The sequence below is a fragment of the Macaca nemestrina genome, chromosome 11, assembly GCF_043159975.1.
Source record: "Macaca nemestrina isolate mMacNem1 chromosome 11, mMacNem.hap1, whole genome shotgun sequence".
NCBI lineage: Eukaryota > Metazoa > Chordata > Mammalia > Primates > Cercopithecidae > Macaca > Macaca nemestrina.
Window position 1 is genome coordinate 139,171,857 of NC_092135.1, and position 27,081 is coordinate 139,198,937.

A 27,081-nucleotide genomic window follows, 5' to 3' on the forward strand; every position below is an offset into this window, starting at 1 on the left:
TTTACATCACCTTCCACATCATGACCAGCGTGGTTGGATTTAAACTTCCATATTGCTGTTTGTTTTCTATTTTTCCCATCTGCTTTCTGTTACTTTTTCCCTTTTTCCTGCCTGATTTTGGATTACTTTTTACTATATTTTGTCCAGTTCTCTGGAGGTTCACACTGGGAGGTTAATTCCAGATTCTGTTACTCTTTCATGTCCAGAAAGGGAAGTCTTACCACAGGTTTTAGATCCTAAAGGTTCTACGAGACTTAGCATATGAGTTGGAGCTTTGCCTGCTGAACTCCTTGGATCTCCCTTTTAAACAGCTCTGACATTTGAGAACTTTAACAAAAGACAAAACACCTTCCCATCCATTATTATCTACAAACTTGTAAGAGAGATGGCATGAGTAGGTCCCATTTTACCTGCAACTGAGACTTAACACTTCAAGAGACTTGCTTGAAGTAGCCTGATGAATAAATGGAAGAGGCAGGAGATGAAATCAGGTCTCCCGTTCTATAATGCCTACATTGGAATCCTGAATCCCCAATCCCCAACACTTCTCAAACTTCTCTGTGAAATACCCAGAAAAACAGAGAAGTGAGGTCATACCTGGTCATACCTTCCCCAGGCCTCAGGCAAAGTGGCCTGCCTCTAGCACTGACATGTCTTTGAAATTTCACAGTTTATTTTTAGTACCATATACTTTGTCAGCGCTCATCAGAATGCACATTCAAATGGGTTTATTTTATGTATATTATTGTACCTCAATAAATTTGTTACAAATCACATGACATTTATGTTAAACATCTTAATACATCAATAGGAGGTAACGTTTCATTCAGAAAATAGCAGCTTTTCCCTCAGACACCTTCAGGGTTACCTGTGGGTTCACATAGCCTAGGTTAAGCAGTTGGCAACATTTTGCTTCACTGTCTGGTTTTACAAAGCTTTCTTGCAACAACAGGTATAAAAGAGTCTACAGAGTTCACCAGGACATCTGCTTCAAAGAGAGCTGTGAAAGCACAAGCCTCAAGAAGACCCCGAACAGGTGTCTCCGGGGAGCAGGCCCATGCCGTGTCCTGCATGGAGCCCACAGGGTGATGGGGCAAGGGCGGCGGTGCTATGGGATGCTGCAGGCCTGCGGGCGGAGCCAGGCAGTCTACTCACCCGGATAGGCAGCCCCTGGCCACCCACGTTCTGCTACGAAACTGTATGTCCATATACGTGCATGTGAGCGTACACAGAGGGGCCCAGCTGGGCATGCCGGGTGCTGGGGGGAGGTCACACGGTGGGTGCTGGGAGTCACTCCGGTTATGCGTATTCACACAGAACACGGTGCTACGATTGGGAAGCACAGGGTGTAACTGACAGCCCTGAGTATTTAATGTCCAACAGAGTGTGTCGCTGTTTACTTTTTATTCACTCACACCCAGGTTCTTTCCCCAAAGGGTTCAAGGTAGTTACAAGAATTACTCCTGTTTGGGATTTACTGAAAGAAGTACCTGAGAATATTATATGCTTTAGAAACCACAGAGTCGAAACCTGTCATCGTCCTCATAGACCAATGAGTAGCCACACGTATTTGTTTGGCATTACCAAGTGTCAGGGCGAGGCCGCAGCCTGCAGCTCACCAGCTGTGCTGCTCAGCCTGTGCCTGTCTCCCGGCTCTTCCCTGGGGTAGCTTTTGCTTGCTTTCTCCCACGTCTGTCCCTCTCTCTCTCTCTCTGACTCACATCCAGCCACGTTTCTAGCCTCGTCACTCCCAAACTACTGCCTCAAGCCAGGCGGGCGCACACAAACTAAAATGCTAATCTCCACAGCGGTGTCTGGACTAATGGTATCCCCCACCCTGGAATGTATGTGAGCTAAAGACAGGATCTCAGCAGGCATCCTGGACTGAGGTCGCTGTAGGGTTCAAAGTTCACAGTCTTTTTTTCATTAAACAACTTTTCTCTATTTCAGGAAACAAAGTAAGAGTCAGACACTGGAGAAATCTTAAGGTACGTCCCTGCTGCTCCCGCACCACTACCACAGAGCTGCTGGGAAGTGGGGGGCGACTGCCCAGCCCTGGGGCTCTGCGAGTGCCGCTGCCTACTTACTAAGCACTGCTAAAGGAAGCTCGGTCCTGTGCTGCTGTGTTACAGACTCCTGGGCAGGAAGGTTTCAGAATTTCCCAAGGGGAAAAAGACACGAACCTGCTCTGGCCACTGACAAATACATCTTCAGGTGGAAATGAGGCTCTCTGTGAATAGGGGCAAATCCCACTCTTTCTCAAGGGAAACGTGGCCAAGAAACCCCTCGATCAGCTGCAGTGGGAGGAAGAGGCAGGAGGGTGGGCACTTGGAGAGGCTGGAAGACCACCTGGCACCTGGGAGGAGGGGCCACGTGCAGTGGGAGGGCCTGGGCTGCTGAGAAATTCCGGGGGTTCCAGGACAGAGCTAAGACAGTGCCTCCCAGAGCTTGTGAATGGCATTCTGTCAGAACTAAAAATGGGGCAGGGGCCTTGATCACTTAATATTTAGAAAGTCTCAAAGACTGTCTGTCACTAGGAAACTCATCGCTGACACTAGACTCATAGGCATTCATAAATCCTGAAATAAAAGAAACTTTCTAACCTTTTTCGATTAAGCTAGCATTTCCCAAACTCTTTTGGCAACCAAACCCCCATCCTGCCCCTGCCTCCTGCTGCTGCATCTTCAACAACACTGGTATTCTTCACAATGGTTTGCAGAAGACTGGGATAGACCACAGAAAACCATCTACAACCTGTTATCAGTTTCATACTGACTACAGTTTCTTATCAACATGTCACTGTGCATGAAAGATCAATTTCTGGTTGGCCTAGGACAGCTTTGCTACTCACGCCCCTTAAATGAGCCTTCACAGTTCCTCTTCCTGTGGTACAGATGAGAGTGAGGCACCCTTGGGTAACAAGCCACTTCAAAACAGGTCTATGTTTTGTTATATGCCTAAAAAAATAAAGGAGAAATGTGATTCGGAAACCTTTAAAAACGAACAGAAGCAAAAGAGCTTTTCAGGTAAAGGCTCACACACTCCAAAGGAAGAATGTCCACACCACCTGGGGGAAGGCCTGGGCCGGAGCTCCACAAATGGCTGGAACTTGAGCTCTGAGTTGGCCATGACAGAGGGCATGCATCTGCCTCTTCGGATGTGGAAAGGCTCTCCATAAGAGAGCAGCTGGCAGCGTTCACTTCCTGTTGACTCAAAGGAATCACTTCCTGCCATAAGAGAGCAGCTGGCAGCGTTCACTTCCTGTTGACTCAAAGGAATCACTTCCTGCTCCCACCTCACCCTCCAAAGACACACACACTAAACACTCCAGGCTTGTAAGCAATTTACTACAGCCGAGCATCACCTAACAATGGAGATGCGTTCTGAGAACTGCTTTGTGAGGTGAGGTCATCTGGGTGAACATCATAGCGCGTACTTAGAACAAACCTAGATGGCGCCGCGTACCGCGCACCTAGGCTGTATGGCAGAGCCTGTGCTCCCGGGTTACACACCACAGCGTGTTACTGAATACTGTAGGCAGTTGTAACACAGTGCCAAGTGTGTGTGTATCTAAACACAGAAAACCTACAGTAAAAATATGGTATAAAAGATAAAAAATGGTACACCTGTGCCGGGCACTTACCATCATTGGAATGTGCAGGACTGGCAGTTGTGCAATAATAAATTAGTTCTTCAATAAGAAATTAACCTTAGCGTACTGTAACTTTTTTACTTTATACATTTTTAATTTTTACTTTTTAACTCTTTGTAATAACAGCTTAAAATACAACCACACTGTACAGATGTTCAAAACTGTTTTCTATCCTTATTCTAAGTGCTTTTTCTGTTCTTAAAAATTTTGTTTTTTACTTTTTAACTTTTGTTAAAAACTAAGACACAAACACACACATTGGCGTAGGCCTACACAGGGTCAAGATCATCCATGTCACCTTCCTTCACTTCCACATCATGTCCCAGTAACACACATGGAGCTGTCACCTCCTGTGACAATGATTCCTTCTTCTGGATACCTCCTGAAGGACCTGCCTGAGGCCATTTTACAGTTAACTTTTTTTTTTTTTGAGACGGAGTCTCGCTCTGTCACCCAGGCTGGAGTATAGTGGCGCTATCTCGGCTCACTGCAAGCTCCATCTCCCAGGTTCACGCCATTCTCCTGGCTCAGCCTCCTGAGTAGCTGGGACTACAGGCGCCCACCACCACGCCCAGCTGATTTTTTGTATTTTTAGTAGAGACGGGGGTTTCACCGTGTTAGCCAGGATGGTCTCGATCTCCTGACCTCGTGATCTGCCCGCCTCGGCCTCCCAAAGTGCTGGGATTACAGGCTTGAGCCACCGCGCCCGGCCAACTTTTTTTTATAGGTAGGAGTACACTCTAAAATCATGATGAAGAGTATAGTAAATACATAAACCAGTAACATCACAAATTATGATCAAGTATTATGTACTGTACATAACTGTATGTGCTAGACTTCTATACACAGGGCAGTGCAATAGGTTTGTATACACCAGCATCACCACAAACACACAAAGAATTCTTCTAGCACTTTGGGAGGCCGAGGTCAGTGGATCACTTGAGATCAGGAGTTTGAGACCAGCCTGGCCAACATGATGAAACCCCGTCTCTACTAAAAATACAAAAATTAGGCATGGTGGTAGGCACCTGTAATCCCAGCTACTCAAGAGGCTGAGGCAGGAAAATCACTTGAACCCCGAAGGCAGAAGTTGCAGTGGGCTGAGATTGTGCCACTACACTACAGCCTGGGCAACTGAGCAAGACCCTCTGTCTCAAAAAAAAAAAAAGAAAAACAATTTTGTACCATGGCTATGACCTCAGCTCCACTGTAATCTCATGGGACCACTGTCATGCGTGCAGTCCTTCATCATATGGTGCCTAACTGTACTAGAATTAAGAATCCACAAACATAATTTGGGTTTGAGATATTTATATGGTGGTAAGTCACCTGAAATATTAATGTATCTTTTTAAAAGCTTGCCTAGCACATCCACTCCCATAAAAACAAATCAGAAACCCCCAACTAATTATCAAATACTGGCTTATAGAACACCTGTTCTTGAAATAATGGAGAAAACACACAAAAAAGCAGGAAACAGAAACACACGCACCCAGACACCTGTCCAAGAACAACATGAGAATTCACTTCAACCCAGAGCAACTTGACGCAGCCGTGCCCTTGGAGAAAAGACCGAGTCATTACTGGGAGGAGGAGGGCAGGGTAGAGGAACAGCCTGTTGATTTCCCATTTAAAAGTTGTAATGCTGAGCCCACCTGTTCCTAAAGATGGGGATGTAGTCAGTGGAGGCTGCCCCTCCCCGTGTGCACTGCCATATGGTAGAATCCTGGTGCTCTAAGAACGCAGGGGCCTCTGGATGACAGAGGCCCTGAGGGCCACTGAGAGAAACAGGATGCAGCCCATTTAAAGGAGTGGGAATGCCTATCATTCTCCTCATGCTTCACTTTGTTTTCTCTTCAAAGGATTTAAGACGTTCTTGTTACACTCCACCAACCTCACGAGTTTCTAAAACCCAGGAAGATGAGGTCTAAAAACTGGATGAAAAAGGACACCCTGAGAGAAAAGGTCCTCGCTGGAGTCGGTCCCCTCTGGGACCTCTCTCCTCACGCCTCTAGAAGACAGATGGCCAGGCCTGTGCACACACCAGCCCGCCCTGAGAGTCCCCTCTGGGACCAATCACCTATGAGTCCTGCGATGCATTAAGCAGCCTGTGCCCTCACCCAGGCTGCTGTTCCCAAAGGTGTGGTCTGTGCCTCTGCGGATGGGATGACAGCTGGCCATTCCCCGGGATCAGTGAGGCTGTCAGCCTTGCTTCGGCAGTATTCGGAAACCTGTTCTTACACTCCAAAGCCAGAGAAAGAATTCTGCCTTCGAGGCCTAATAAATTGAGAAGGAACCGTGATGGACCACTTCCAAAACAGAGATGGGGGGCAGCGGCCGAAGGGCAGAGACCAGGTGATGCTGGGAGGAAAGCCGGGTTGCAGACACAGCCGCCCCTGCTCTGGTCCTTCAGCGTGTTTATGATGCTCGTGCAGGTCGACAAGCCATCCTACGGACTAGGACAATTCAGAAGAGGAAATGGTAACACGAAGGTGGAGTTCAGACTCTCAGACAACAGCAGGGCTGGCAGCGTTTCTCTGTAAAGGATCAGAGAGTAAGTATTTTCAGCTCTGCAGACCAGAGGTCCCTGCGGCTACAGCGCAGACACAGCCACAGGCGTGGAATTGAACGGCTGTGGCAATGTTCCAATAAAAACTTATTTACAATAACAGGTGGGGGCCAGCGTGGCCCACGGGCCGTATTTGGTGAACCCTGTTCTATGAGACCACCCAGGCTTCAGCCTTCAACAGTGGAAGCCATCCCTGAATGACAAGTCACAAGGGCATCAAAGACCCCTGAATTTTCATGGAAAAAGCTATCCAGACCCCTACTTGGAAAGCTAAGGCACACTGCCGCGAAGCAGCAAGGACGCCTTACAAGTCTCAGTGCAACAGAGACAGACACCTGGGCTGGGCTGGACAATGTTTAAGGTTCCTTTTAGTCCATGACTCGAGTAATACTGTTTTAGGCTATCGGGTAGTAAACACGATCTTAGACATCCCCATCTTCAGAAGCAGGACAGTGCGGCACCTCAGCACACCCGCTTCCCACCGTGCTGCAGAGCAGCTGTCTTCCCCTGCCAATGTTTCAACCAGAGCAGCCGATCGCACCTCCTCTCGTGTTGAGCCTCACGATGGCTGACCCAGGGGGAAAGCCGGCGCCCTGCCGCACCGCCCTGACTGCAGAGCCAGCATTCCAGCCACAGAGGGCCTCCTTCCTTTCATCTTTTATAAAAATGTGTTTTGAAGAGTTAGAGTATATTTTAGGCTTTTTATCTTTATTAAAATTTCATGTGCATGTGTCTGTGTATTCTGCAATTTGTCATTTTCAGAAGGAAGGAACAGGCAATTCGAGAAGTCTCACCTTCACCCCCGAACTGCTCCCCAGTCTCCAGACCCTCCTGAGAGCCGAAGGTGGAGCTCGGTGAAGGGTCTTGAGCTCAGTGAAGGGTCACTGGGTGAACTGAGAGAAAACCACGTTCAGAAACACGTACTGCGGACTTCCTGCAGCCCTGGGACCCGTCATTGTTTGTCCATGTAAGCTACAGCATTACTAGCAGATGCTAAGATCGAGTGATATCACTGGAAAAGTAGGTGAATCTACTAGGAAACTTTCTACTCCCTACTAGGACCTCAAACCCCTCAGCCACACAGCAAATGCCAATATGCTCCCGTGTTAGCTTAGAAGCCTTTGTGTCAACGAGAACTGGCTCCTGAGTCCCAAGTTTGGTGCTGTGCTGTCACAGGACTCGTCTGTTGGGATGTTTTACACATTAAATATCTAGTAAAAAGACTTCCTGGTGCTCAGGAGTTACAGTTCGTTCTTGAAACATTCCAAAGAGGCCACCACAGCGTTTCCCACGTGGCTTCTTTTAAAAACTCAAATGGCTTCCTTGAAAATACTCAAAGTCCACCCAAGGACATTAGTAATAACAGAATCAGAAAACTGTCAGGAGCATAAAGATTTATTTCTGTATCAAAATGAAAGCAGCAATCATGAGTTGCTGAATTACCCATTTGCTAATGAAACTGGGATGGACTGATCATCTAACCAAGTACAGATAGAGGATTCTACTTAGTCCTCTGATCGGGCACAAGAACAGCAGCCTAGGTTCTGGGGAGAGTGGCAGTGACCGGGATGCCACATGGAAGAGAAAATGAAAACACTGGCACAGTGAAATGTCTCATTTCCAAACAGTTTTGCCTATGGCCAAGCAACGCAATAAAGACAAACTCTCCCTTTTCCCCATTGCATGTGGGCTACCCGGTACAAGTAAGGGAATCTTTGCTCTGCCCACTGTCCTCCAGTGGAGAACCCAACAGGCAAGGGCCCCACTCAGGTGTCAGCTCACCTCCTGCACCTCCCCTTAGCAGGAACTCCTTCCACTGGCAAATGACTCTGACTCAGCTGTGGCGATGTGGAGGGAGTCACCGAGCTGCTTTTCTTTTGCAAAACAAGTCTTTTTCTTTGCAGTCACACTCTAAGACAAGGCTGCTGGAGAAAACAAAAGCACCTAGACTTCAGTGCCAAATCCCCACAATAGCATGCAGCTCACACCTACCAAGGGTAGTCCAGTGCATAGGGGAAAGGAACCCTGCTGAAAAACCAGCTCCTTATTTTTCTTTTAAATAAAATAATACTATCCTAAGTCCATTTACCATCTGAAGTTGTCACGAGTGAACAGTCACATTACTTTATTGGACCAGGCCTTAGATGAGTTTCTCAGGCTCAGCACTGACATTTTGGGCCGCATCACTCTCTCTTGTGGGGCCATCCTGTGCACTGTAGCATGTTTTATAACATTCCTGGCCTCTACCCACTAGAATCTACCAGATCCGAGAATCTAGTCGATCCTAGAATGCTACCAAGGAGACTTGAATTTTGGTCCTATCATCAAAAACGCTCTCTGCATCAATCCTATGCCAGTTTCCCCTAAGGAGGGGCTAACTGCAATGTTCTAGGATGTACCAATCCTCCAGGACCCTCTTAGAGCTCATGGCATCAGAGACAGGCCTCTACCTCAGGGATCATCCCTGGCTTACATCAAATTCCTTTTCTCTGTTCCCAACACTTCAAACTGTTCTTTGGACTCACTGAGTTCCCTAAGGTGACACACCCCCCCACCCCCACCTTGGGGGTCATGGAGCGCTCCCTGTGGCCCTGGTTCAGCCCACCTGCTCCATACCCTGTGCTCTTCTCTGGTTCTTGAAGCCGTCTGTAACCAGGGCAGGGGAGATAACTGTATGGAACCATTCCCTGGCCTCCACCTGCTCCAGCACTCTCCAGGCCAGCACAGTCTACAGGGCCGGAGACACCAGGCCTGGAAGTGACCACTGGCCAAGAGCTGACATAAAAGCCAACCTCCCCAAACAGGAAGGGCCTGTTCTTCACAAAGATAAAGAAAACTGCCACAATGTTCTGCTGGCCTTAGGAAGCCTGCAAAATTAACCAATACATCACGAATCAACTTCCTTTTATTCTGCCGTACACTGAATGCCATCACGAAGCAATAGACTTTTGGATTAAAAACAAGTATTTCTGTGGAAAGCCTGCTACATGTTTTCATAAAATAAAGTGCTATGATGTACTAAAACCTCACATTGCCTTCTCGTAATTTTATTTTTATCACTAGAAGGAAATATAAAGTGATTCCTGAACCAGAAGAATGAACCCCATCTTCCAACTGTCACAGAATTATCACCAACATATTCAAAAGAGAAAAAAATAAAACCAAAGGTTGATGTATTGAGTGCCCTTGATTTGAAGAGCTCAAAGTAAGTGTTCTATTCAGGATGGGACAGGGCCTTCCTCACAGACACCTGACAACAGATCAAACGTGCATTTCCTGTTTCCGGTTTGGTTTGCTCTGTCTGCCTCTCAGGTGACTTATAATTTTTTTCATCAAGAGACCAGTTTTAGAATAAAAAATAACTTAAGAAGATTCAAGTAAAGGACCCAAAAGCTTTAAGAGAATGAAAAGCTTCCTTGGTATCTCTGGGCCCTTGCTCTAGGCCTTCCATCATAGCTGTTCCTCCTCCTCGTCGTCCTCATCCTCATCATCATCCTCCGCCTCGTCGTTGTCCTCATCATCTTCATCCTCATCTTCATCCAGACTTGCCCTTTTGTCATCAGATGTGCTGCTGTCAGACTCCTCCTCCTCCCGAGCCAGGAGCTTCTTAAAAACCTCAAACTCCTCAACAGAAGAACAGGCTGTCCTGGCCAAAAACTCGGCTTCTGAAACTCTGAAAATGTCCTTGACCAGTGGGTTAGGGATCTGTGTCTGCCCCTTCTTGTCAGGGGTTTGGTACCGTCCCAGTCGCTCCAGGTAAATGTGTCTCTGCTTAATCTTGGTTAGTGAATACTGCAAGTACTCACTCTTCACAATGTCTGGATGCTTAACTCCCATCCTGAAGTACGCGTACTGGAAGACACAAACACACCCAGGAGTCCCAGATAGAGTTCTGAGACCTATCACTCTGTAAACCATATAAAATTCAGCTGGACAAAAGGATTCAAAAATAATTGCCTCATTGGTGACAGCAGAATACCCACTCTAGGAGACTGACATTTGTGTGACAGAGGGCAGTTTCAAAACACTTTCGAATTCATCCTGAGAAACACGGAGCAGGAAATAAAGGGGCAGGAGGGAGAAGGGGCAGGAGGGAGAGGTGGTATTTTTCTTTAAACGGGGAAGGAAAAGAATGAATATGGAAAGAACAGGCAAAACATTCAGAAAACATCTAGAAATTCCACCTAAGTTGTCATAATTGTTACTAAAAAGTTGGACAACTGTTAAAATTACATTTTCAAAATCAACATGCAAAACCAATTCTGAGGACAGGACGGTTTCAGCTGTTTTAAAATTAGCTATTTCAGACTCCCCACTTAGACTCTCAGAATAGGACTGGATCATTCATTATTAATGGCAGAAAAGGTGAAGAATAGGTTTGATCTGTAATAAGTTAAAGAACCAGAACCAAATTTTCTTTGGCTGATGTACGCAGAGAATCTAGTCTTTCACTTCCTCCACTCAAATGAGGTGTCTGAGGCTTCTTATCCATATAACTGAGCCTTACTACATTTGAAAAACCTGAAAAACTTGCTGTTACTACAGTAATCATGCTATCAGTCATTCTCACCTGAAACCACGCTAAAGGTATCAGTCATTCTCACCTGAAACTTGTATTCCAGTTGACCCAGGTCCTCTCGAAGAACAGAGGGGCAACTGTGCAAAATCTTGGTGACTTGCTGTACCGTGAAAAGGCACTTCTCCTTGAGAAGCCTGACAGTGTCATTAATGTCCTGCTGACGCATGGTGAAAATTTCAGGGCAACAGTAAAGCACCCTCTTTAATTTCCCTGCAGAACATTCAAAAAAGGCAAGCACATAATTTCAGGATACTCCAGAAACCCAAGGAGCTAGCTGCACCCAATTTAAGTCCACATTTAAAAACAAACAAGGATCCTCTCCTTCCACAGAGCAAGTGGCAATTTCAGATCTAACTTCCCAGAAGCACCATGGAAAGGATCCATCTCCCCACCGACTTCCTGACACTCCTCAGACTCACCAGCCTGCCTCCCTGTGTTCCTGCTTTATTCTGGCCTCCCACCTGAAAGGTGCCAACTTTGTATTTTGGGTCTCCTCTTGCCCTCCTCACTTGGAAAATAATTTCCCAGGCATTTACTGGAAAGATCAGAGAGTAACATGGGAGGAACCGTATTTGGGGTTTGGGTTGATGTTTCCTTCTATAATACAATAGTCATCGAAGCATTCACAACTAACATTCTCAAGCTGAACTCAATGAAAAGGAGTTTCATCATCATCCTAACAGTAATAACAACAATAGTAATCATGAGGACACACACCACCAACGCTGACGTCCTGGTTACCAGGGTCACCATATATCCTCTCCCAGCCAGGGCGCCTTGAGTGAAAGAGGCCCTATTAAAACTGCACTAACGGTGTAAACAGGGACTATTCCAGGCCTTCCTAGGGATAGCTGAGCAAAATTCAGTAATTGGAAACTTAAAGTCAACTACTTAAACTATTAATTAAAATTTTCCTAACATTTGAGTTAGTGATTATCTCAGTGTGTGAGGAATTTCAGGAGTTTAGGTTTATCTTCATCTCTTAAGGCTGTACTGAGTTTGCTAATTAATAACCACTGCACATAATGTATTAAGTTTAGACTTTTAGATTACACTGTAAGAGAGAATCTGTTAAGAAAAATATACAAGGTTACCTTTTTCTTATCTTCTAGAGAAAGAGGCCTGTAGAGATGCTGTGAAATGGTGGGTCCTAAACCTTCCACCCCTGCCTCAAAAAAAAATCTTACCAGGAAGAGTCAATCATGCAAAGAAGTAATAGTGTAACTCCTCTGGTCAAAGTGGGTAAGGGTCCTTGGAGACCCCCAACTCCTCCAGAAGGCCCTTAAAGAGATTCAAGGAACTCTGAGCATCCTTGAGATGTGAATATTGTTGGAGGCAGGAGTGGAAGGTAAGTGGAAGGGAAGGTTACTCCACCAGTTTCCCAGGAACCTGGCAAGATCTCTCATGTTCTACAGTAAATCTAAACACTCGGCTGGAATCTGTCTTTACAAGAGATGTTGGTTTGACATCACACCACAGAGACAGAGCCCTAAGACAATTTCATGTTGATTTAAACATCAAATGTTATATGTACATATATTTATCAACATCACATATCAGCATCAACCCACTGAACACATACCATGTACCCACCACAGCAGTAGGTGCTAAAGACCCCACAGTGAACAAGGCAGACAAGAGTCTCTGCTCTGGCACTCAATTTTTCCCTCTAGTCTTAACTCCTCCTTCCCTCTCGAAATGTATTCTGCACAGGCGGCCACTCCTACTCCTCACCTCCAAGTCGAATTATACATTCCTCTCCAGGAACACTGACATACTCAGAAAGCTTCCCTAATCCATCTCACCTTAGGCTGTTCTTTCCCCAACTCTGGCTCCTCTCACATTATATAACATTTTTTTTTTTTTTTTTGAGACAGAGAGTCTTGCTGTCACCTAGGCTGGAGTGCAGTGGTGCCATCTCAGCTCACTGCAACCTCCGCCTCCTGGATTCAAGCGATTCTCATGCCTCAGCCTCCCAAGTAGCTGGAATTACAGGCACGTGCCACCATGCCCAGTTAATTTTTGTATTTTTAGTTGAGTCAGGGTTTCGCTATGTTGGCCAAGCTGATCTTGAACCCCTGACCTCAAGTGATCTGCCTGCCTCGGCCTCCCAAAGAGCTGGGATTACAGGCATGAGCCACCGCACCCAGCCAAAATCTGCATCTTCTTGTACCTTCTCCAAGCCCAAGCTTTCGCAGGTAACTGGAGCGCTTCCTCATTTGCATAATAGGCAGTTTCAATAACTGGGGACTCTTCTTCAAGACCACATACACAGGCTCTGGATTCAGACCCAAGAGAATAAATTCTGAAATGATGTCCAGCAACTGTTGAAGACTGGCACCTGGTCGTATACTGAGCAATTCATTAATATGGGCATTGCTGAAACCCATGTCCAGGAGGGAACTGATGACCCTCTCTAGCTCCAAGGACCCTTGTTCCACAGGAGTCCTCTGCTTCTCGAGGAGGCACTGAACACGATTCCTCCTGCACTCTGGTTCCTGCACATAGTTATTGGATCTAACACAAGATAACTCCTCAGTGACCCCTCCATTGGAGGCTGTAGTCAGTTTGCGCAACAAGGAAGCTGTCATCCTTCTCTGTTCTCCAAGATGAGGAGTCTGCCTAGCCATCCAGGCCCAGGTGAGGGGGATCAGGCGGTGCCAATCAAGGACCTGTAAGACACAGGACCAAAAGACAATTAATTCCTCACTATCCCAGTGTAATGGACACCACAAGACCTTTGAGCCAGAGTACTTACTGCCTTGGTTCCACACAAACATACAGTTTTTAAAGCAATCTGCAAAATCATATCTGAACTTAAGCTACAGAGAAGGAAGCTCACATAGAGAGAACAGGGTACTTCAAGGTCACAGAGATGGGAGTCAAGCAGGTACAATATTGTTAGCTTTTGTAGCTTTAAGGACGGAAGCAGAGACATGGAGGAAGAGGGAAAAACCAGGTCACCTGGTCATGTGTGCCAGAAAAGACTGGACCTCAGACTGCTTTCCAGATTCATGTTCTTAAATTCATTCCACGAGAAGAATCTTGTGGGATAGAGTTGGCCCTTGAACAACAAGGGTTTGAACTGCTCGGATCCACTTATATGTGGATTTTCTTCCACCTCTGCCACCCTTGAGACACCAAGACCAAACTCTCCTCTACGTCCACTTCAGCCTAAAGACCTTATGAGGATCTGCTTCCTCTTAATGAATAGTAAATACATTTTCTCTTAGGATTTTTGTTTGTTTTTTGAGATGGGGTCTCACTCTGTTGCCTAGGCTGGAGTGTAGTGGTGCAATCATGGCTCACTGCAGCCTTGACCTCCCCAGGCTGAGGTGATCCTCCAACCTCAGCCTTCTGAGTAGCTGGGACTACAGGCGCACACTACACCCTGCTAATTTTTGTATTTTTTGTAGAGACGGGGTTTTGCCCTTATGGTTTTCTTAATAACGTTTTCTTTTCTCTAGCTTATGTTAAGAACACAGAGTGCAGTAGATATACACGATATGTGTTAACGGACTGTTTATGTTGCCGGTAAGACTTCCAGTCATGAGTAGGCTATTAGTAGTTGAGTTTTAGAGAAGTCAAACATTATACACTGATTTTCAACTGGTGTCGGGGCGGTCTGGTGCCCCTAACTCCTGTGTTGTTCAAGGGTCACAGTAGTTAGTCAACTTGCATACACAATTCCAGTTGACTCAAAAGTCTTCAGCTGTTCAGGATGGTGCTTAACAAACTATGCACAAATCATCCAGGCACTCTAAGCCAGCAGTCTTCAACCTTTCTGGCACCAGGGACTGCCTTCAAGGAAGACAGTTTTTCCACAGACTGCTGAGGGGTTTCAGGATGATTCAAGCACATTACAGTTGTTGTACACTTTATTTCTATTATTTTCACGTTGTAATAGAAGATGAAATAATTATACAACTCACCATAATGTAGAATCACTGGGAGCCCTGAACTTGTTTTCCTACAACCAGAAGGTCCCATCTGGGGGTGATGGGAAACAGTGACAGATCATCAGGCATTAGATTCTCATAAGGAGCAGGCAACCTAGATCCCTCAAAGGCGCAGTCCACAATAGGGTTCGCGCTGCAGTGAGAGTCTAAGGCGGCTGGTCTGACGGGAGGCGGAGCTCAGGCTGCAATGCCAGCGAGGGGAACGGCTGTAAATGCACACCAAGTTTGGCTGGCTCACTCGCCGCTCACCTCCTGCTGTGCAGCCTGGTTCCTAACAGGCCAGGGACCGGTACCGAGGGTTGGGGAACCCCTGCTCTAAACCCTTCACATCGGTCCCAACCCCTTCTCCAGCGTCGACTGTCGCCCCGGGGCCAGCCTGCCAAGCCCATGGCTGCTCTCCAGCCTCCCCTGTCCAGATGCTCCCTCCGCCAGGAACACCGGGCAGTCGCTGGGCTCAGCGGGCGCAGCCCGGGAAACTGGGCTTGAGCCTAAAGACCTTTATGCGGATTCCGCTTCCTCTTAATGAATAGTAAATACATGTTACCTTCCTTGTGAAGTTCAAACTCTTGTTCAAGAGTCAACTCAGGCCGGGCGCGGCGGCTCACGCCTGCAATCCCAGCACTTTGGGAGTTCGAGGCGGGTGGATCACCTGAGGCCAGGCGTTAGAGACCAGCCTGGCCAACACGGTGAAACGCCGTCTCTACTAAAAATACAAAAATTAGCCGGGCATGGCGGCGGGCGCTGGTAATCCCAGCTACTCGGCTGAAGCAGAATTGCCTGAACCCAGGAAGCGGAGGCTGCGGTGAGCCGAGATCGCGCCACTGCACTCAAGCCTGGCGACAGAGCGAGACTCTGTCTCAAAAAAAAAAAAAAAAAAAAGTCAACTCTATACCCCACAAAAATTGAGCAGAGCCACGGGTCCAGGATGCCAAAACCAGGTCACCGTGCACGGACCTCCAGAAGGGCTCCACGACCTGGCCGTGAAACACCCGGCGGCCGCGGTTCCTCTGCGTCGCTGCCCGCCCAGCTGCCACCTGGAGAAGCCCCCGCGCCCAGCGCGACCTCACCTGACGGCCCAACGCAGCCATGGCGCGGAGGAGATGGCGACAGCTACGGCGCCGGAAGCAGCCGTCCTCCCCGGTCCTTCACTTCCGGCCCCCGGTCCGTCACCACCGCAGTTCCCAGCGCCAGCGCGGTGCTGGTGGATCATGGTTCCGGCCCGTAGCTGTGCTGAGCCCTCACGACCCTGCGGGGCTCGGGTGTCCCGGGGCCGCCCCTCCGCAAAGCTGGGAGGCCGGAGTCGCGCCCGTCACCGCCCCGCCGCCTCTGCCGCGGCCTCAGTCCTCGGGGGCGTCGGCGTCCGGTCGTTCCCGTTGCACTGCCCGTGTCCCGCTTCGCAGAGCTCTGGGCTGGGTGAACGAATGGGTCGTCCTGGCCCACACTCGTGTTTCAGGTGACCTGAGAATTCCTCTCAAGAGGACGGGTAGATACAGGGAGAGGGAACTGGTTCCTTGCTTCAGGAACTTCACCCGAGAGCGCAGAAATCCTTCCCGAGGCAGGAAAAACGGATTCCGTTCCAGATAGAGATATTTAAGGTTTCATTGTGTAAAAATCTGTATTCACCGTGAACAGCGGGGCCACCTACGCACAAAAAGAAGTCTTTACCGCTTTTATTTCTTTTTTACTCTCAGCCAGTGGAAGATGAGAATTTGCCGTTTTTAAAAGACCCAAGTAAAATGACAGGAATTATGGGACATTTATTTCCCTTTATAAGCAAGAGCCTTCCCAACTTAGAGGTCTGGTTCCCTGTTAGGATGAAATACAGTAAAGTTACAGCCCAAAGTGTATTCATTCTTAAATTTCCTCTCTCGACATGTTTGAGGATAAGAGCGTAGGCATCTTTCAAAAGGTGATGTTTGTGAAGAATAAAAAGCTGTGCTTTCTCAGCTGCCTAAATCCTGCCACCAAAGCCTTAATTTATAAGCATTTCTTGTTTTATCCACTTCATTCTGGACTGACATAAAGGATTTGATTCTTGCATGGGTACACATTTACATATCTGCTCTGCGCCAGGCACGGAGTTGGGTGCTAAACTGTTTCTGTAAAACTATCTTTTTTTTTTTTTTTTTTTTTAGTAGAGACGGGGTTTCACTGTGTTAGCCAGGATGGTCTCGATCTCCTGACCTCGTGATCCGCCCGTCTCGGCCTCCCAAAGTGCTGGGATTACAGGCTTGAGCCACCGCGCCCGGCCAAAGTTATTTTTTTTTTTTTTTTTTATTTTTTGAAACGGAGTCTCGCTTTGTCGCCCAGGCCGGAGTGCAGCGGCCGGATCACAGCTCACTGCAAGCTCCGCCTCCCGGGTTTACGCCATTCTCCTGCCTCAGCCTCCCGAGTAGCTGGGACTACAGGCGCCGCCACCTCGCCCGGCTAGTTTTTTGTATTTTTTAGTAGAGACGGGGTTTCACCGTGTTAGCCAGGATGGTCTCGATCTCCTGACCTCGTGATCCGCCCATCTCGGCCTCCCAAAGTGCTGGGATTACAGGCTTGAGCCACCGTGCCCGGCCAACTATCTTTTGACAAAAGGATTATATCAAAGAAAAGGAAGGTTCCAATCTGTGTAGAACTAAAGAATTGGTTTCTTTGGCAGGGTGCAAGTGGCCCACGCCTGTAATCCCAGCACTCTGAGAGGCTGAGGTAGGAGGATCACCGGGCTCAGGAGTTCAAGACCAACCTGAGCAACATAGGAAAACCCTGTCTCTACAAAAAACAAAAACTAGCCGGGAGCAGTGGCCTGCACCTGTAGTCCCAGCTACTCAGGAGCCTGAGGTGGGAGGATCACTTGAGTCCACGAGGTTGAGGCTGCAGTGAGCCGTGATTGCACCACTGCACTCCAGCCTGTGTAACAGAGCAAGACCTTGTCTCAGAAGAAAAAAAAAAAATTGGTTGCTTTTGTTGTTTGTTACTGTAATTTTCTTCTCAAAATACTTAGCTGTCAACATCTCACAATAAATTGTGTTACTGCTACACCAAAAGCCTAAGAAAATCCCATGAGCCACGCCAACTCCCTGGAAAGAATCAAGGAACCTGAACAGCGTCTAGAAATAAAATGACAGCTGGGACACAGGGATTACTATGAAAAATTGACATGAGGCCAGGTGCGGTAGCTCACGCCTGTAATCCCAACACTGGGAGGCTGAGGTGGGCAGATCACCCAAGGTCAGGGGTTTTAAGACCAGCTTGGTCAACATGGTGTAAACCCCGTTCTCTACTAAAAATACAAAAATTAGCCAGGCATGGTGGCGGGCACCTATAGTCCCAGCTCACTCAGGAGGCTGAGGCAGGAGAATCGCTTGAACCTGGGAGGTGGAGGTTGCAGTGAGCCAAAGTTGTGCCATTGTACTGCAGCCTGGGCAACAAGAGCGAAAAGTATGTCTCAAAAAAAAAAAAAAATTGACATCACCTTCAGTCTTGTGTGAAAACTTTGCTCTTTTGAACCATACTTTAAAAGTATGTAGTGGGCTGGGCACAGTGGCTCATGCTTGCAATCCTAGCGCTTTAACAGGCTGAGATGGGTGGATGACCTGAGGTCAGGAGTTCGAGACCAGCCTGGCCAACATAGTGAAATCCTATCTCTGCTAAAAATACAAAAATTAGCCGGGTAACGTGGTAATGCACACTTGTAATCCCAGCTACTTGGGAGGCTGAGGCAGGAGAATTGCTTGAACCCAGGGGATGGAGGTTGCAGTGAGCCGAGATTGCACCATTGCACTCCAGCCTGGGCGACAGAGTGAGACTCCATCTTAAAAAAAAAGAAAAAAGAAAAAAAATGGAGTGGAAAAATTGTCAGCCTCAGCCTCAGAACTTTCCTCTCTGGGTTCTTTCTGCAAAGAACATTTGCAAAATACCAGACCTTCCACTGCCATCAAGTCAGATGAGCTTTAATTATTGTTTCTTATAAAGAAATAACAGTTCTTGGAAAGCTGGGACTTCGCATTCTCAACCCATTAAACACCTCTCTGAAAACACCATTCTGGCTAAGTGCGGTAGCTCACGCCTGTAATCCCAACACTTTGGGAGGGCGAAGTGGGTGGATCACGAGGTCAGGAGTTTGAGACCAGCCTGGCCAACATAGTGAAACCTCATCTCTACTAAAAATACAAAAAATTAGCCAGGCATGGTGGTGGGCACCTGTAATCCCAGCTACTTGGGAGGCTGAGGCAGGAGAATTGCTTGAACCTGGTAGGCGGAGGTTGCAGTGGGCCGAGATCGCACCATTGCACTCCAGCCCAGGTGACAGTGTGAGACTGTCTCTAAATAAATAAATACACACCATTCTATAACATCCTCTGTGTTATAAGCATCATAAACACTACAAAGTAGAGTTCTTAAAACATCAGAAAACTCATTTGAATTCTGAAGAGTAAACATCACTGACTTTACTACACACCTCTAAAACCCTTGTACCTTTAATGTCCCTGATAGAGAAGGATCCTCCTCCCACAACTCCCTACCAACTCCTTCAGTCACTTGTGGTGGCAGCGAGGCTCAGGCAGCACTTTCTGAAGAAAGGGATGGCAATATCCCATATCCTACTAGATGGGACTAAAATTTGCTCTGATCATCCTAAAACAGTTGAGTGCCTCCTAAATAACCACTAGAAATAGCTCAGAACCACGCTGGGGGCAGCCTGGCCCCCAGGCAGCTTCCAGAGGGTTCTGGGCAGGAGTCTCAGAATGTGGAAAAACAGCCTGCAAGTGATGACACGTGGGAAAAGGGTGGGGGTTTAGGTTTTGGGTTTTTTCCTACTGTCTCAGCAGGGAACAAAAAATGAAAGGTTCTGCTCTCACCTCTAGCTGTGCCCTCCTCTCTAACACAGACGTGAAATAAAACAATTGTAAGTATTTGACCTAGCCAAGTCTGTCTGAGGGGGGATGGACTGGAGCCTAAGAGAGGGAAGCAGCCAGTTGAGTATCTGAGAAACACCCTGGGACCTGAGCAGCCCTGAGGAATAGACAGGGCTGGAGCCCCTCACATAGACCAGAGGTGGGGGCTGGGTCAGGAAACCCCTCACGTGGACGGAGGTGGGAGCTGGCTAGCCATGGGATGTTTGGGGACTGCTGGCAGTGAGCCAGTCACATGTTGACAGCAGAGTCTTGCTACAGAGCCCAGACAGAAGGGAGGTCCCTGAGAACACCACCCTTCCCAGTCTAACCAGATGGGAGTAAGCTTCAGAGCCCTAGACCCACCCCTGGCAGGGCCTGCTTGTAAAAGGAACCCCAGAATGGCCAAGGCTAGACTTCTCTCCAGCTGTGGCAAGTGGGGTACACAAATGGAAAAATGAGGAAATCAAGCATTTCTCACATTTAGCACACGGGAACAGTTCACAACATCCAAGTCAGGATAACGGTTTACTAACAAAGGTGCTTTAATTTGAAAAGCGTTTGAGGAAATACATTAATGAAATAGTCTGGCCGTTTGACTAACCAGTTCTACAAATTTCACATATCCGTCACATCCATCGCTCAGATGAGCATGTGCCAAGTCAGAGGAAACAGAACACACACATCTACAAAAGTAGAAAGAGAAAACTCAGCCTTCAGAGGCTCACAAGTTAAAAGTCCTTTAATAATATAAAACAGTTGAACACTGGAATGTTTTTTTCTAGGTCATGGAAAAAGTGAATTCCAAATCTATGTAATAAGCCTAAAATAATACAGCATCACTGTCTTCTGTTCTGGCATTTATCAAACCTGGACATGAGTTTTTAGAAGGTGAACTGGGGATGCTTGAGAATGTATTTTCTCCAAACAGATGGAGCTGAAAACTATGATTTTCCAAACCAAGTGGAGAAAAGCAGCAAGAAGCTGGTGCTTAGCTGGTCAGCACACGGGGATCCCCGGGATGGAAACAGCCTTGGCCGTTAGGAGCCTCGCCTGGAACGGGGCCCCCACAAAGCTCCTGAGCCTGGGCCACTTCACTCAGGCTCCTGTTCCCCATCTCCAGACTCGCAGCGGACAGAACTCCACTTTCTGAAGAAAGAAGAAGGTAACTGTATCACGTACTAACATCTTAAGGTTCTAAAATACTTTGCTTCTCACCGCAAGAAGTCCTAGAACAAAAGCCTACAGGCGGGGCCCTCAGAAATCCAACTGGCAATGTCCCGGAAGTACAGATCCTGCCAAGGTGGGCATCTAAGCCCAGGGCCATCAACAGCAGCTTGGTCCAAATGCTCTGAGCAACAGTTTTGGCTCTGTGGCTCTGTGGCCAGAGCCTTGTCTGAAGAGCCCTGGGCCACCCAGGCTGCTAGAGAATCACACTCAGCATCTGTGGCCTCATCCTCCCCTTCGGCCCAATCAGACCATCACCAGCTGCATTCCTCAAACCCATCTTTGAGGGTTCTGACCCCTTCTGCCAGGAGCTCCCATGGCACTTGCCCACCCTGCAAGGCCCAAAGCCACACCCTGAACCCCAGTGGTGTCCAGACGCCTCTGGACACAATCAAACCCCCTCTCACAGGTGACAGGTCAGCTATAGGCCCTGACATTTGTGTCCAAGGCAGCATGGGGGAGAGAGCCTATGGGGGAGAGAGCCTCCTTTTCTTCCTTTTGACCTAGGAAGGCAGCCTGGGGACCTCGTTATTCCAAGCAAAGTCACACGGGGCGGAGGGATGCTGAGAAGCCTCACCTGGCTTGTTTACTTGACACACCTCTTCCCATGTGTAGTCAGCAAGATTCACAGGCTGTGTTACCCACGGGTCTGTCACCAGCTTCTCCAAGGTGGTGCGCTTCTCAGGGACTGGCTGCAGCAGCCCAGACACAAGGCTCATGAGTTCTGGGGACACAAAGAACACAGATGGTAGATCCAGATTGGGATGAAGTGGAGAACATCTCAGATTCCTGGGTGCCCACCACTCGCCGCAGAGCCTCTGACTGGGCAGGAGGCGGCCCAGGGACCTCTAGTGCAGGGTCCAGCTGTGCTTGGAGAGAAGCTGCAGGAAACACTCATTGCCTCTGACATGAAAGCTTGGAGTTCAAGATGCCATCTCACTCAACCAAAATCAAGCAGTGCAGAGGTTCCTAACTGGTCTGTTCTCAGGGGCTCTAGCTATGCAGAGCTGTGAATAACACGGGGTTAACAAGACAGGTGAGGGGACGCCGGCACAAGCTGAGAGGAGCCCCCAGCCTTGCATCTGGCTGGATTCAGGCCCCAGTTCCTTTAACCATGTAGGCACCAACTCAACAGGGCCACTTGGAGCCTCACTGTCCTGACTGCAAGTGTGTTTCTCATAAGAGGGCCTCTAAGATCCAAAGGGGAACATTAAAAAAAACTAAATTATCGGCCAGGCGCAGCGGCTCACGCCTGTAATCCCAGCACTGTGGGAGGCTGAGGAGAGCGGATCACGAGGTCAGGAGATGGAGACCATCCTGGCTAACACAGTGAAACCCCGTCTCTACTAAAAATACAAAAAATTAGCCGGGCATGGTGGCGGGCGCCTGTAGTCCCAGCTACTCGGGAGGCTGAAGCAGGAGAATGGCATGAACCCGGGAGGTAGAGCTTGCAGTGAGCCAAAATCGCACCACTGCACTCCAGCCTGGGCGACAGAGAGCGAGACTCTGTCTCAAAAAAAAAAAAAAAAAAAAAAAAACCAAAACAAAAAACCTAAATTATCAAGATGTTTTAAAGTCATACGCAAATTATTTGGTGAATAGAAAAGAAACAAATGAGACTATTGATATGGAGAGAGATACACTGAGGAATGAGGAAATGGGAAAAAAAAGTGGCTGGTCTCTAAGGACAGCGTCGTCTGTCTACCACTTGCCGCTCCTGCTCACCTTTGGACACCAGGTATGGCGGGTGTATGGCGGCCTCCACGGTCTCCTCCAGCTCACAGAAGGGGTTCTCCTCAAAGACCAGCGTGTACAGAGTGACTCCCAGAGACCACATCTCCAGCTCCGGCCCTCTGTAGCTGTGAGGAGGAGGAGGCATCAGGATGCCACAGCACTCAGCACGGGCTTGCCAAGCCCGCCCGTGGGAAGCACCACGGCCCTTCCCGACTGGCACACAGGCCAGGCAGCAGTTTCCCAGGAGGGTCACTCCACCCCTCCAACACGCCCTCCATTTCCATGCACTTCTGCCCCAGGCCAGCCACCAGGCCATGCGCCAGGAGTGGAGAGGCCCTCGGGCAGCTCCGAGGCTAATCAGGAACTTCCTTGTGGACACCAACCACAGGACGTGTCCACCAGAGGTGGGGGAGGGCTTCCTGGAGGAAGCAGAGTACACATCCATTGGCTTTGCTGAGGGCCACAGGAGCCGCAGGCCACTTCAGAACAGGGTCACGTGCCCTTCAGACGTGATCGGGCATGTTCAGCTTGGTGTGACCACTGACACTGCCCTTTAGGAAGATCACTGTGGCGACAATGTGAAGGTGCTGCAGGACGAGACTGAACAGGCAGAAGTACCGAAGGATGAAAGCAAGCAAGAAGGACGTGGTGAAGGCGGGTGTTCACACAATGGGCCAACTGGAAGAGCAAGCTTCAGGGAGAAGACACCCAAAGGACTATTGTTATTTCCTATCGCCGTAAACATCCTCATCCACACCACCATTTATTGGGTACCTAGAGATGCCAACGCTATACCAGCATTTTACATGGCTTAACCCAAATCCTCACAACAACCTAGCAAGATAAATATTACCTTCATTTTACACAGAAGAAGAGCAAGGCTTGGTGAGGTGAAGGTACTGCCAAGCACACTCCGGAGCCAGGTCACCTGCACCCACGGCCCTGCACCTCTGGGTCCGCAGCTGGGGGTCTGTCCCCAGAAGAGGTCTGGGAAGCAGCAGCCTCTTCCCAGAACTGGAATTAGACAAGGGAGCCAAGAGAAACCACAGCAGTGAGAAGAGTGGCACGGACAGAGCCCTGGGCTGGACTCAGAGATGAGGGGCTGGGCGGGGAGGGGAGGGCTCAAGACGGCAGATCACAGAGGCCAGAGCAGCAGTGTGGGTAAGAGTCAGGCCACCAGGTTGAGTCAGGGGGGTGGTGGGGTCACTAGCACAGACCACAGGGAAACTGAGGGGATGGATGAGAGCTGTAGGGGCTAAAGCAAGAAAATCAGATTCGGCAGTTTTTGTTTTTGTGTTGTTTCTGTTTTTTAGATTTCGAGACTTTTAGAAGACGAAGAGAAATATCCAATAGACTAGAACAGAGGTCGGCAAACTTTTCCTGTAAAGGGTCAAATAGTAAATATTTCAGGTTTTGGGCCACATGGTCCCCGTTGCAACTCAACTCTGTCATGTAGGACAAAGGCAGCTACAGACAACACATAAGCAAATGAGCACAGCTCCATCCCAATAGAACTGTATTTATAGAAACAAGAGGCAGGGGATGTTTGCAAACCCGTTTGTAGCAGCATCACGAACAACATAAAGATGCAAGCAAAGGTAGAAGCAACCCAAATGTCCACTGACAGATGAATGAGTTAAGTACAGCACATCCAGAAAACGCAATCAAATTCAGCCTCGAAAAGGAAGATGCTGGCACAGGCCACAACATGGATCGACCTTGAGGACTTTATGCTAAGTGAAATAAGCCAGTCGCCAAAAGGCAAATGCTGTATGATTCCACATATAGGCGGTCCCTAGAGTAGTCAGATTCATAGAGAAGAAAGCAGAATGGCGGCTGCCAGGGCCTGAGGAAGGGGGATGGGGACTTAAGCCACAGTCTGCTGACCGTGGAGTAGACGGAGATGAAGATGACAAGACAGAAGCCAGGTCCCTGAGGATGGGATTGAGAATCAGAACTCAGAAACCCTTTCACCCAGGGAGATGGGGAGAGGACGCAGGAGGGAGGAAGGAGCTCCCGAGAAGAGGCCTGCAGCCCAGCAGGCCCAGGAGCAGCACACCGCTCACAGCCAGAAAGGAGGGGCCAGGAGGCAGGGCAGAGCCCTGGCAGGGCAGGTGCTCAGGAAGAGGGTGGGAGCCACAGCTCTGGGAGGCAAGGGCAAGGTGGCCAAGCAGCACTGAGCTCTCACCCAGGTTGGATCCCCCCCACACCCTCCCCAAGCTTCATGGCCTGGGTGCAGGAAGGGGTGACAAGCCATGCAGCAGGCATCATGGGTCAGTGGACAGGGAACAGGCAGTTCCCTCCCGCACAGAGGACACGATAGCCACTGCAAGGGAGGCAGAGCCCACCAGCGCCTACCAGGCTCCAGGGCAACCAAACTAGATCTGAAGGGAAACCCCAAGTTACTTCATAGACCAACTCCCTTCAATATTTCATGCTGTTTGGTGGCTCTGAAGAGGCATGGAGGTTCTAGCAGGGAAAAGCCCATTTACACTTCCTCCACACTCTGCACACAGGGCATCCAGGCCCAGAAGAGCTCAATGCTGCCTGGCGTGGAGAGGCTGGCGCAGGCCAAGGCTGCTGGGCTCTGAGGACTCAGGGTGCGCAGCCTGGAACCTGCACCTCCTGACTGATGAAACATGGCCTAAGCAGACACCGGATCCAGGGCCCAGGCCACTCCTGTCAGGTGCTGAGGCTCTCCCGAGAGCCCGAGGCATGGCATGGAGCTCGCGTGGCAACTGCAAGCAAACGCTCTGACCTCAGGCCACCAGGTCAGGTGCAGCTCCAAGCAGGTCTGTGAGGGACCTTGTGTGCCTGTCCTGTGAGGGCAGCATCAGTTTCCCTCCTAGAGAACCGCATGGAGCAGATATGGGCAGTGCAGCAGAGCACTGCAGCAGCAGGCGGGAGGGTCCAAGCAGTGCCATGATCATCCGACCCTCCAACCATGAACTCACCTAGAGAAGCATTCCAACCACACCACGTTCCAACCACACCACCGCGTTCCAACCACGCCTCTCTAAAATACGTGGAGGTGCTAGCAGAAAATACCAGTTGTCTGTTTCTGATTTAATAAAGTCTATTTCATACACATAAAGACACACTTGGTTTACATGCAGATGAGACAGTGATCAGGCATGTGCAGCAGAAAGCACCGTCAGCAGACAGTCTCCACTCAGGCCCTACAAATGAACAACAATCTTCCTTTCCGTCTTGCTTTCCTCTCTTAAGTTCCCCAAGAGGAGGCCCTGCCCGGGCCAGCCCCCAGTTCACAGGCTCCCCTGACTGCAGAGCTGCAAACTCAGCCACACACCCCAGGACGCCGCTTCTCCCCACAGCAGAGCAGAGGCTCAGCGGGCCCACTCCAGCAACGTGGGATCTGGCTGGGCAGCGACAGCCCCTCCAGCCAGGGGCTCCGCCTTCAGCACGAACCCTCTGCCTCGGGACTTTATCCAGTGCCTGATTCCTTGTACGGTCAGCCCCGCGGTATTTTATTGAAATAGGTATTATTCCTGTCATCAAAATAAATAAACCCAACTAAAAAGCATCCTCTTCACTTATTTGAAGAGTGCCATTTTGGGGGACTCTTCAATATTTTTCTTGGCTTTTTATTAGATGAAACTCCAAACAAATAAAAGCTGAGAAAATAAAGTGATTAACTCCTAAATCCATCGCCCAGTGCCTTTGCCCAATATGACCTTGCCTGCCTGCCCACTTACTTTTCAGCACATCACCCTGATCACTCAACGCTCTCATCACAGAGGCGCGAAGGAAGCCATTTTCCCACCCAAAATCAAGCCGGCCTCAGGGTCCTGACACAGGACGTGAGGACAGGGTGCACCGCAGCAGCATACGTACGGATTCCCCATGAGAACTTCCGGTGCACAGTACTCGATGGTTCCACAAAAAGTATAAAATAATTTTCCCCTTTCCAAGTAGGCGGCCGAGCCAAAGTCTATCAGCTTGATTGTGAAGTCCTCGGCGATCACAATGTTCTCGTCCTTGATGTCGCGGTGAATGATGTCCTTCAAACGTAGGTATCCCACCGCTGACACTAGCTGGAATCAGGAGGCCAGAGGGGGCTTTTTAAAAAAGCAATTCAACTAAAATATGCCTTTAAAATAAACTGGAACCAAAAAAGAAAAATAAAAAGAAAAAAGAAACCTCCGACTCATAATGAACTGGGGACAGGAAAGATTTTTGAAAGCAAACAGGAAACAAAGCCGCTCCAGGAGGCGTGCTCACCGGGGCGGCCACGTTAGCCAGCAAGGTAGCAACATCGATACGAGACTCGTGAGTTCTGTATGCTGCTGAGAAAACCTTCCCAGCAGACGTGTGCCCCACAACGCACACCATGCCTATTTCAGGAGGAAAGACAGACAGGCCACAAAGCCACAGCTCAAAGACACTCATGGCAGGCAAGTGAATGGGTGCAGGTTTGGTGTTAAGTGGGAAGTGCCTGAGAGAAAGCACCAAGTCGACAA

At 48.8% G+C, this 27,081-nt stretch overlaps 3 protein-coding genes across 25 annotated transcripts in view; 1 reads left to right on the forward strand and 2 right to left on the reverse strand.

Moving 5' to 3' along the window:
• The window catches only part of LOC105473770 (sushi, nidogen and EGF like domains 1), a 94,537-nt gene extending 84,245 nt beyond the window's left edge, over positions 1 to 10,292 (forward strand). For 4 of the 15 annotated variants that reach the window (XM_071073751.1, XM_071073754.1, XM_071073755.1 and 1 more), the window contains one exon: positions 953 to 10,292. In XM_071073751.1, coding sequence (XP_070929852.1) covers positions 953 to 1,163 — 211 coding nt within the window. In that variant the 3' untranslated portion in view covers positions 1,164 to 10,292. The remainder of the gene's footprint in view (positions 1 to 952) is intronic. The other 11 variants (XR_011610219.1, XR_011610221.1, XR_011610222.1 and 8 more) reach the window with 11 other exon arrangements.
• On the reverse strand, positions 7,599 to 15,975 carry LOC105473771 (mitochondrial transcription termination factor 4). Of its 4 annotated transcripts, XM_024790390.2 has the most exons (5): positions 15,827 to 15,862; positions 14,733 to 14,790; positions 12,974 to 13,472; positions 10,826 to 11,010; positions 7,599 to 10,073 (listed from the first exon to the last, which is right to left on the reverse strand). In XM_024790390.2, exons 2-5 carry the CDS (start codon positions 14,733 to 14,735, stop codon positions 9,672 to 9,674), a joined length of 1,089 nt encoding a protein of 362 aa, XP_024646158.2. In that variant the 5' UTR covers positions 14,736 to 14,790; positions 15,827 to 15,862; the 3' UTR covers positions 7,599 to 9,671. The 4 variants fall into 4 exon arrangements, with proteins under 4 accessions (XP_024646158.2, XP_011726068.2, XP_070929864.1 ...); XM_011727766.3 differs by lacking the exon at positions 14,733 to 14,790 and having other exon boundaries at positions 15,827 to 15,975; XM_071073763.1 differs by lacking the exons at positions 14,733 to 14,790; positions 15,827 to 15,862 and adding an exon at positions 15,304 to 15,423.
• Positions 15,976 to 16,125: 150 nt separating this feature from the next.
• LOC105473773 (PAS domain containing serine/threonine kinase) overlaps positions 16,126 to 27,081 on the reverse strand; it is a 56,054-nt gene continuing 45,098 nt past the window's right edge. For 5 of the 6 annotated variants that reach the window (XM_071073761.1, XM_071073760.1, XM_011727770.3 and 2 more), the window contains 4 exons: positions 26,456 to 26,655; positions 22,592 to 22,725; positions 21,444 to 21,590; positions 20,161 to 20,788 (listed from right to left, as the gene is read on the reverse strand). In XM_071073761.1, the coding sequence (XP_070929862.1) occupies positions 20,631 to 20,788; positions 21,444 to 21,590; positions 22,592 to 22,725; positions 26,456 to 26,655 (639 nt within the window). In that variant the 3' untranslated portion in view covers positions 20,161 to 20,630. Of the gene's footprint in view, positions 16,401 to 20,160; positions 20,789 to 21,443; positions 21,591 to 22,591; positions 22,726 to 26,455; positions 26,656 to 27,081 lie in introns of those variants that run through there. The other variant, XM_071073759.1, reaches the window with a different exon arrangement.

Coding starts and splice junctions, on each gene's coding strand:
- LOC105473771 (XM_011727766.3), bottom strand. CDS start 15,847: ATGGCTGCGTTGGGCCGTCAG. Junction 13,473..15,826: donor TGGCTGCGTTGGGCCGTCAG/GTGAGGTCGCGC, acceptor TGTGTCTTACAG/GTCCTTGATTGGCACCGCCT. Junction 10,074..10,825: donor AACTGGAATACAAGTTTCAG/GTGAGAATGACT, acceptor TGTGTCTTCCAG/TACGCGTACTTCAGGATGGG.